The sequence below is a fragment of the Trypanosoma equiperdum genome (genome assembly GCF_001457755.1).
Source record: "Trypanosoma equiperdum strain OVI genome assembly, contig: ctg_1910, whole genome shotgun sequence".
NCBI lineage: Eukaryota > Euglenozoa > Kinetoplastea > Trypanosomatida > Trypanosomatidae > Trypanosoma > Trypanosoma equiperdum.
This window is the reverse complement of record NW_027123961.1, coordinates 1-8,945: the sequence shown is the minus strand read 5'-3', so window position 1 is coordinate 8,945 and position 8,945 is coordinate 1. Positions and strand designations below refer to the sequence as shown.

General features: G+C 46.3%; 4 protein-coding genes and 2 pseudogenes across 6 annotated transcripts; 5 read left to right on the top strand and 1 right to left on the bottom strand.

The window, feature by feature from the left end:
* Positions 1–1,044: 1,044 nt before the first annotated feature.
* TEOVI_000477400 (chaperone protein DNAj, putative) lies at positions 1,045–3,021 on the top strand (the record flags this gene model as incomplete). The annotated part of the gene is made up of 1 exon (XM_067223628.1): positions 1,045–3,021. The coding sequence occupies one exon, from the start codon at positions 1,045–1,047 to the stop codon at positions 3,019–3,021; it is 1,977 nt and encodes a 658-aa protein (XP_067079729.1).
* A 552-nt stretch (positions 3,022–3,573) lies between these two features.
* Positions 3,574–4,479, top strand: TEOVI_000477300 (Protein transport protein yif1, putative; the record flags this gene model as incomplete). Its single annotated transcript, XM_067223627.1, has 1 exon — positions 3,574–4,479. The coding sequence occupies one exon, from the start codon at positions 3,574–3,576 to the stop codon at positions 4,477–4,479; it is 906 nt and encodes a 301-aa protein (XP_067079728.1).
* A 281-nt stretch (positions 4,480–4,760) lies between these two features.
* Positions 4,761–5,438, top strand: TEOVI_000477200 (Pre-mRNA-splicing factor 38, putative; the record flags this gene model as incomplete). The annotated part of the gene is made up of 1 exon (XM_067223626.1): positions 4,761–5,438. One exon carries the CDS (start codon positions 4,761–4,763, stop codon positions 5,436–5,438), a length of 678 nt encoding a protein of 225 aa, XP_067079727.1.
* A 519-nt stretch (positions 5,439–5,957) lies between these two features.
* TEOVI_000477100 (uncharacterized protein) lies at positions 5,958–6,188 on the top strand (the record flags this gene model as incomplete). Its single annotated transcript, XM_067223625.1, has 1 exon — positions 5,958–6,188. One exon carries the CDS (start codon positions 5,958–5,960, stop codon positions 6,186–6,188), a length of 231 nt encoding a protein of 76 aa, XP_067079726.1.
* A 966-nt stretch (positions 6,189–7,154) lies between these two features.
* On the top strand, positions 7,155–7,460 carry TEOVI_000477000:pseudogene (annotated as a pseudogene). Its single transcript has one exon. A coding segment is annotated over exon 1 (306 nt).
* A 626-nt stretch (positions 7,461–8,086) lies between these two features.
* Positions 8,087–8,944, bottom strand: TEOVI_000476900:pseudogene (annotated as a pseudogene). Its single transcript has one exon. A coding segment is annotated over exon 1 (858 nt).
* Position 8,945: the final 1 nt, after the last annotated feature.

The following is an 8,945-nucleotide window of genomic DNA, read 5'->3' as shown; positions in this document are numbered from 1 at the left end:
GAGAGAGAGAGAGAAGGAATAAGAAAAAAAAAATTTAATTTTAAAAAAGAAAAGAAAAGGGGTCGTACAATTTATTAGTCAGGGAATGGATGTGCAGGGAAACAAGATGTAATAAAGGTCAAGGAAAATTAAAAAAGAAAAAGAAAAAAAAGATGTTTGTTCAATGATTGTTGGCATCCTTATTATCATCATCACGTATTTCTTTTTTCCCTTTACTTCTCCTTCACCGATTTTGTTGATTTATGTATTCATTCCCATATAAACCCACGACAATATTGTGAAAGAACCAGTGATAATGCGGTATTATGCATAGTAAAATCCCGACAAAAGGAAAGTGAGGAAAAAAAAAGGAAGCAGAAAATTAAAGTAACGATTGAAATGACGTTTTTGGAATGGAAAGGAAGAGAAGGAAAGAGAAAAAAATATGAGCAAGATGGAAAAAAGCGAGGTTGGGGGAGGGAAAAAAAGGAAGAAAAAGTGAAATAAAATAAAATAAAATGGGAAACTGGCACAGTTTGTTTAGTAGGGTGTGAAGAAATGAATGTGCATGCCTCTCTCACTTTGCGTGCGTATATGCTTTTTTTTTCCTGTTTAGCGTCAATGGCTCAAGGTATGTAGAAGATCCTCAGCAGTGGTTCAGTCAGGTAAAGTAAAACAAAAAAAAAAATAGAGGACAGTACAGGGAATCACGAATAAGAAAAAAAAACTAGCAAGTATAGTTGACATCAAATATGTTTTGTTAGTTGCTTCCGATTTACCATTGTCATCATTATCATCTTGTTCTATATCGGAGTCTCCTCATTTTTTGCGGGGTGCCATCGCATTACGTTCATTCTTCCACATATTTCACTGCACACACGTACACTGCATCCGCTGCCTTCAAGAGAGAGGGGAAAAGAGGGAGAGCACCAAAGTGCCTTGGACGGGAAGCGAAAATAAGTAATAAGGAACATTAATAATCATAATAACAATAACGATAAAAGTTAGACGACGAAGAACAAAAAAAAAGAAATAAAAAACACAAAAAGATAACAGAAACAGGAGATGATAGTACTTCCCACTTTTGATTTCCCGCAGCTGGAGGATGGTCACGAACCACTGACATTACGGCAACAGCAGCAGCAGCCACCTCGTGGGGAACTGGTTAATTTGGTCCACGTGTTACCGTTTGGTCTTGCGATACAGCAACGGGCCCTCCTCACCGCTCGGCTCCTAATGGAAGAGCGACAAAAACCATCACGACGGCACGAGGACCCGAATGCTGCGGGTGCCTCCGATGGTGAAGACGACAGTGAGGGCGATGGTGATGGCAGTGGCGAATATGGAAGAGGAGGAGGGGGAAGCTTTCAGCAACAGCAATCGTACGCATCGCGACGCAAGAAGTTTGTGAAACTGACAGAAGAGGATTTGCAGGTGGACTGGTATGAGATACTTGGCTTAGAGCAGAGCGGAGGTGCGACCGATGAACAAATTCGCACTGCCTACCGACGACGTTGCCTTGAAACACATCCAGACAAGCAGAAAGATCGATCAGATGCGGCCTTCAAGAAGGTGCAGCGTGCCCTTGACATCCTCGGTGACCCCGAAACGCGATTGACATACGATTCCTCACGCCCTTTCGATGACACAATACCGGCAGAAACTCTACCAACAGGAGCCGACTTCTACGCAATATTTGGTCCTGTATTCGAACGCAACAAAAGGTGGAGCACGGACCCTAGTCTCCCTTCTATTGGGAATGACAAAACAAGTTTGGAGGAAGTTAATAGGTTTTATGACCGCTGGGTGCGTTTTCAGAGCTGGCGCGACTTCTCACACATGGTAGAGCTTGATGAAATTGATGATAGCATGTGCCGCGAAGAAAAACGGTATTATATGCGTGAAAATGAGCGGCAACTTAACTGTTTACGCCGTGAGGAGCAGCAGCGGTTGCGTACGTTAGTTGAGCGAGCCCGCAAAAATGATCCGCGGCTACGGCGCAAGCGTGAGGAGGACGAGGCGAAAAGGCAACGCGAGCAGAAGGAACGGGAGGACCGACGACGTCAAGCGCGTGAGGAGGGGGAGCGGCGGCGTGCAGAGGAAATGGAGCGCGAGCGTCAGAAACGGGAGGAGGAGAAGCGGAAGATAACAGACACAAAGAATGCCATTCGTCAGGCAAAAGATGATCTGATTGTCTTCCTGGAGGAGCACGGCCTTCTAGACGAGACGGCAACGAACAAACTTTTGCGACATGCAGTGCGGCGGCCTAACATAGGGTGGATATTTTCGAAAATTAACACTGCCGAGGAGGCTGCGGGTGTTGTCTCTGAGGTGAAAAACAAGGATACGACACGCCGCGCGACGAGCACAAAAAGCGGTACGTCCAGCAACGTGGCCTCTCGCACTACCGACGAAAGTGAAGAAGATACTGAAGTTGAAGCCGTCATTTGCTTTAACGAACTAGTTGAGGAAAAGGAGCGCCAAATCGGTCTGACCCGGTATGGTGAAGCTGTCAAAGCCAGGCCCGAACCCAAACCACAGGAGGCAAAAAAGAAGACCGTTCCTGAATCAGTGAACAAACACGCAAAGGAGTGGGATGAGGAGGACTTGACGCGCCTGCAAAAGGCGACGGCCAAGTTTCCCCCGGGTACAGTGGAACGCTGGAGTAAAATCGCTGAGCAGTTGCGCGGTAAGTTTACCGAGGAAGAGGCAATGCAGAAGGTGAATGAAATAACTGCGGGTCTCCATCGCAGTGTCGGTCAAACGGGAGTCGCCTCCGCCAAGCAACCGACGAGTGCAGTTGAGGGAAACGGTGCAACCGCAGCAGCGGCGCCATCAGCAGGAGGGGCCAACTCTCAGGTCGCTTCCGTGGAGGATTGGACGGTGAAGCAACAAAAGATGCTGGAGTTGGGTTTACGGGATTTAAAGGATTACAAGGAAAAGGATAAGTTTCAGAAGATTGCGGCGATGGTTGATGGAAAAAATGCCAGGGAATGCTTCGAGCGGTTTAAGTATCTCTGTGCTATGAATAAGCGCAAGTAGCAATTTTTTTTTTCGCTATTTTTTTTTTTTACTCGCCTCCCTATAAAACATACATGGTCACGGTGCACGATACTCTTTCTCACCTTAAAAGTAAGTGTACGTGAGGTTAACAGTGGTATCGGCGCGCTGGGCGTCGCCACCGGGCATGCGGTTGCAGCACCCCTTCCAAAGTAAATATCGTACAGTCACAAAGCTGGAAGTTCAAACTCCGGATTTTCTTCTTTTTTTGGGTGTGTGTGTGTGGTGTTGCGGTTTTCTTCGACAGAACTGCACGATTTGATTCTGTGTTGCCGTCTGTCCCAAGCCCTACACAATTGCAAAAAAAAAAAAACTTTCCCACCTTTCTTGCCATTCACTCAACACACACACACACACACACAACAAACAAACAGCTCCTGTCACGCGTTTTTGTCCATTGGGAAAATAGGGTTGGGAGCAAACTGGAGGTTGTAAAGGAGAAGGGAGGGAAAAAGGAAACAAGGGGGCGGCGACGTGCTCCCAGAAAAAATAAATAAATAAAATAGGTAACAGTAACGTGGTTACAATTCGTGTATGGACTCCTTTGGAAACCAGAAACATCCGATGAGGCAACAACAACAACAACAACAGTCGCCTGGGTACCCTGACCAATCTTCATGGGGAGGAACGCAACAGAATGCGATGCTAGAGATCGGGATGCAATACGGGCAGAATGTCCTTCAAGAAAAAAGTCAAGGTTTTATGAGCTACATATCCGTCGTCACGGGATTCCGCCGTTATTTTCGTGTAGATAACCAGTACGTCAAACGCAAGCTCACTATGTTGCTATTCCCTTTTCTATTCAGCATGAAAAAAACAGAGGGTTATAGCAACAACGACTATGAGGAAAGGCGGTATCCTTCAGGATTTGGGGGCGATTCGCCTCCTCCGATGCAAGGCGGCAGTTGGTCACCGACATCAACACAAAGCACGGAACAGGTGCCTCCACCAACTGAAGACGTACATGCATTTGACTTATATGTGCCACTGATGGGTGCTATAACGTACGTAATCCTTTCTGGTTTCCTCTATGGACTACATCACAACAGCGTGCCGAATGAACAACTTGTAGGGCCCGCTTGGTCGCTGCTATTTTGGCTTCAAGTGGAAGTTTTCATTCTGAAGCTCGTGTGTCACCTTCTTCGCACCACACCGGCATCAACCATACTCGAGCTCACCGCACTATGTTCCTACAAATACATCACGATTTGCCTTGCTGTGTTGCTGAGAGAGGTTTTGCGTTTGGAAGGTGAAACTGTGTATACTTGGGCAATACTTTTATATGTTGTGCTTGCCAATGCCACATTTGCCGCCAAAACTTTGATGCGCTCGCACCAACGAGAGCAACGCGTTCCGTACAACGCAAAGGTTTTTGCATATGTTACTGCACTTCTGCAGGCACCCATGACTCTTTGGCTCGCGATACGGCCCTTTCAGTAGGCACGTGCGACTGATAGTTACGTTCCCATTCATGTGTGTTGTGCGTGCCAATTGATATTCCACATATGGAGGAACTGCAAGGAAGTTGGTTTGTCCCTTGCGCTGTTCCACACGCAGCTTTCATTAGTGTTATTGGTGTTGCAATTGTTGTTGTTGTTGTTGTTGTTTTTTTATACAGTTGGTTTACCTGACACTTCCTTCCTCGACCTGAAACCTATCGCGGTGCCTTCTTTTGTGTTTTGTGTGTTTCCGCCGTATTCTTCAACCGGTACCTGTGCATAATGGCCACCGAAGCGGAGAAGGCGCAGGTAGGAACGCATCCCATCCAAGAAACAAATAAATTAATTAGTAGTTCGAACGTAATGAATAATGAGCGACCGGCGGCGTGGAACTTGAAGGGCCGCAGCGCAGTTGCCGCCTTCGATCCCGTTACACGCCACCGAATCCTCCAGTCCCAAACAATGGCCGCTTGCTTTCATCGTCCGCTAATGGCAACGATGGAGGACCTCATTTCCGTGTCGTACGTCGGCGGATTGAGTGGTCCACTGCGCAAACCTGAACCGTTTATTTGCCTTATTGCGAGGGTGCTGCAAATAACGCCAAACACCGCTATTGTGATGGCAATGCTTCGGCAGGACGTGCATAAATATTTGCGCGTTGCGGCACTCTTCATCATTAGGCTTATTGGAAATGGCACCGCGATGCGTGAGGCTCTTAGGATAGGATGGAATGACTACAGGAAAATACGCGTCTATGGAAGCAAAGATGATTGTACATGTGAAACTAAAAGCCAAGATGGTGAAAAAGCGGATACGAATGAAGTGGAGGGGGAGGCGCTGGTGGCGGCGCCAATTCACGCAATCATGTGCGTAGATGAAATCACGGATCGTTTGTTCAACACCGGGCGAGAGGGTTACAGCAGCACATGGTTAGGAGTTAACTTTTCTCCGCTCCTGTGAAGCACCCTGTCGCCGCGTACAGTTGGGGATGCGATGGGTGCAATATGGAAGGAAAATTAACTGTGACGGGTGCGACGTCACCGGAATAGGGGGCATTTCTCCTGCAGAATCAGTCCCCGGAACGTAACCCCGTCCCCGTGCTCTCGATGTTTCTCCTCTCTTTCTTTTTTTTAAACTCGTGCGTGCAAGGAAATGAGAAAGGAGTAGGAAGTTCTCCCTTCGGTTTGTTTCCACATCCCAGGATTCCGTTCAGATATTTTCACGGTACCGGTGCCGGGATCTGCGCCCGTGTTTTGCGATAGGAGTTCGACGCGGATGTGGTGGTAAACAGACATTGAGGAAAGGGAAGCCTTCAACACAAATGGAAAGCGCTGACGGAAGGAATCACACGAAGCAGGAATGAGGAGACGGTTCGACACATCGGCCGGATGCGCAACGTAAGTAATAGGGATTTGGGGTTCCTAAAACCGACGAATAAATTTAAAGACGCCCAGTCTTCCAGCACCCGCTACACATTCCATGCGAATGTTTTGCGTCGTCTGGAGAGTCCGCGAGCAACAGGCTCCAACGGCGGTTTACCTTCGATGGGGTGGCTGGCGCCACATCTCCTCATTCGTACGGGAGCGACTTATGTGTTGCCCTCCTGAGGAAATAACTGGAAGGGAGAAGCGGAGCGGCTCAACCCAATACTGGAAAGTTCACACAGGAAGCCGTTGGAGCGCAAGCACGTATGGTGGTATCACCACCTGAGTTTCGTGCTTTGGAGGGAAATTAAACAAACCCTAACTCATAAATGCCTCCGCCCGAGTGCTTCCTCTCCTCTTTGAATCACCCATCATCCGCATATGGTGGATGCGGGGATTTATTGTCATTATTATCGTTGGCGTTACTTGCGAGCAGCGGCCGCATTCGACTACTGGTCCCTCTCCTTTTTTAGTTAGCGGAAAGGGACGGTCGCAGGAGGGGAAGCGTTTAAAGTAATTTACAAATGTGAAGGTGGAGAATTCAGCACCGTGTCGCCGCGTGGTCCGCAATTCCCTTTCAGCAAGCACACGTGGGAGCCGGGGTTCCGTGAAGGTCTTCCAGACCACCCAACACCACGACTGGAGGAAAAGGCCCGCATTATGCCTTCATTTTCATATTTAAGGGCGAGGAATTTAAGAACAAAAACAGATAAGAAAAACGAAAGACATGGCGCGGCACATTTGCAGCAACCGTGCGCGTACTCAGATTTATGGTGAGGTGGACTGTTCTAGATGTCAGTGGCAGCAAAGAAAAACAACTAGACCAGTAACAACCGCTAGCCGCATGGCGGAACGCGACGGCCGGCACCCACACATAACGGTGTCCGCAGCTAAGCGCACGTCATTACTTACCGTGTAATGCAAATATCAACCCGGCAATCGTGAAGGAAGTTAACTAACCCATCCCTCCTTCAGGTGGCAAGACGACCCCGGTTTCCATTTGCAATTCACTTAAGCCTCTGTCCCGGTTCCATTCAACATCCCCGCCAAATGCCAGCTCCAGTCAGTTAGCATCCTGCTTCCCCAACACGTAAAAAATAAATACGGCATTGGTCCCGATGCTTCGTTTTCCCCTCTCCTCCACATCTTTGAATTATCGACGGGTTTAAGCGGCCCGTTTCTTCAGCACCGTAACACAATTAGCCGAGACTGCTCTCACCCCCATCCGAAGCAGCGATACAAACAGAACACAATGTACCACAACAAATACCAACACAAAATGTTCACAAATCACAGCACTCGTTACCCACAATTCCGCGTACGAAAGCACACAGAGGAAAAATTGTACACTATTTCACACGGAGGCAGTGGGTGTCACAAATATCCAATCATCGCTGAAAACAAACATAAGCACGACAACGAATGTGAAGGAAATCCCAACCACATACACGTGTACCCAGGACTAAACACCATCAGGCTGGCACTTTGGATTGGAAGTCGAATCTACGCAAAAGACAGTGTTCAGCGATAGGCTTGCACAATTCCTCCTAGAACTTGAGAAACCCCTCATTCCCTTCCAACATGTACTTTCTTCATTCTGGAGGAACACTCCACTCAAGGAGAGACTACATACAATGTTGCCTTCCGTATAAGTGGAAATTGTAACCCCTCGCCCCTGTACATTTGGATCGTAAAAAGGTATGTAGAAGTCTTGGGACCCCAAATACGGTATTACAGCCATAGCGAATGTTTGACAATTAAATTGTCAGTAACCCGCACTTGCCCCTTACAACTAGTTCCAACCTAACCTATACAAGTCATTAATAAGACAAATATAGTATTATCTGACACAGATAGTAACAAGCTAATAGCACACTCACAACAGAGCATAATATACAAAAAGAGTTACATAAAGTTTCTAGCTCCCTTGAGATGTCATGGCATCACCAGAGAGCTCTCCAAACAAACCACCGCTATCTTGATAACGGCACTCAGCATTGCTGGCAGTTACTGCTAAACAAAAAAAATGATACAACATTCATTATTCATCTTAACAAAACAAATTCATATGATATTACTTATACACTCACATATTTAAGAATTAAACAATATGCACACGTGTACATGCACAAACCATTAAAAAAACAAGATGCTACGCAACAATGTTGGTAACGTAACAATAAACTAAAACATACAAAAAAGGGAAAGAATTAATAGCATAACAACACCAGTTTTCACATCTATATAATAGAAACAATCATTATTTACCCCAGTATCATAACCTTCACTGTCACTTTCACCTTGAGCTCGGTTACTTTTCCATAGCCCAGCATCACCACCAAGTTTCACCTCAAGAAATATTTCCTCTGCCTCATGTTGGTATTCTTCCAATTCGTGAAGATGACTGTCAGACTCTTTGGCATACTTTGCCATTTCTTGTAGTTGCTCGGTGGCGTTAGTAAGATGGTTGTACCAAGGAATCCCACCATTTTCAAGTGTGTGATTGTAACTGACACATGTGAATCCAGCAGTGTAACCCAGGCACGTGCTATTCTCGTTATGGTCTGTTCTCACGTAGCCAAGAATACCCTTTACCTGATGGCCATTCTGTCCCAAATTCACTAATGCATCAAACTGAGCTAATGCACTCTTTAAGGTTTTCACATTAGATGCAACATTTTTGTATGCACAAGCCTTACTAATCACATCCCAAGCCTCAGTATGGTTGTATTTTATTTTCTTAGGGTCGCACTTGCTGTTATCACCTTTACAAGAATCAGCCATCATAGTCCAACTACCATTTTTAGGTCTCCTTATTTCATCCTTGCAAGGACAGTTATATCCATTATATATATTGTCATCACTACTGTCTTCGACATCTGAATCATGGTGATGTGTCCCTCTCTCTTCTTTCTTAACAATGTCGATAGCCTCCCCAACACATAGGCAGAAGAAGTCATTAATTAGTGTCTTTCCAACTAGCTTGTCTCCAAAAGAACCGCAGCTCGTGGCTGCATTGTAGACACTATTGAACAGCAGTGAT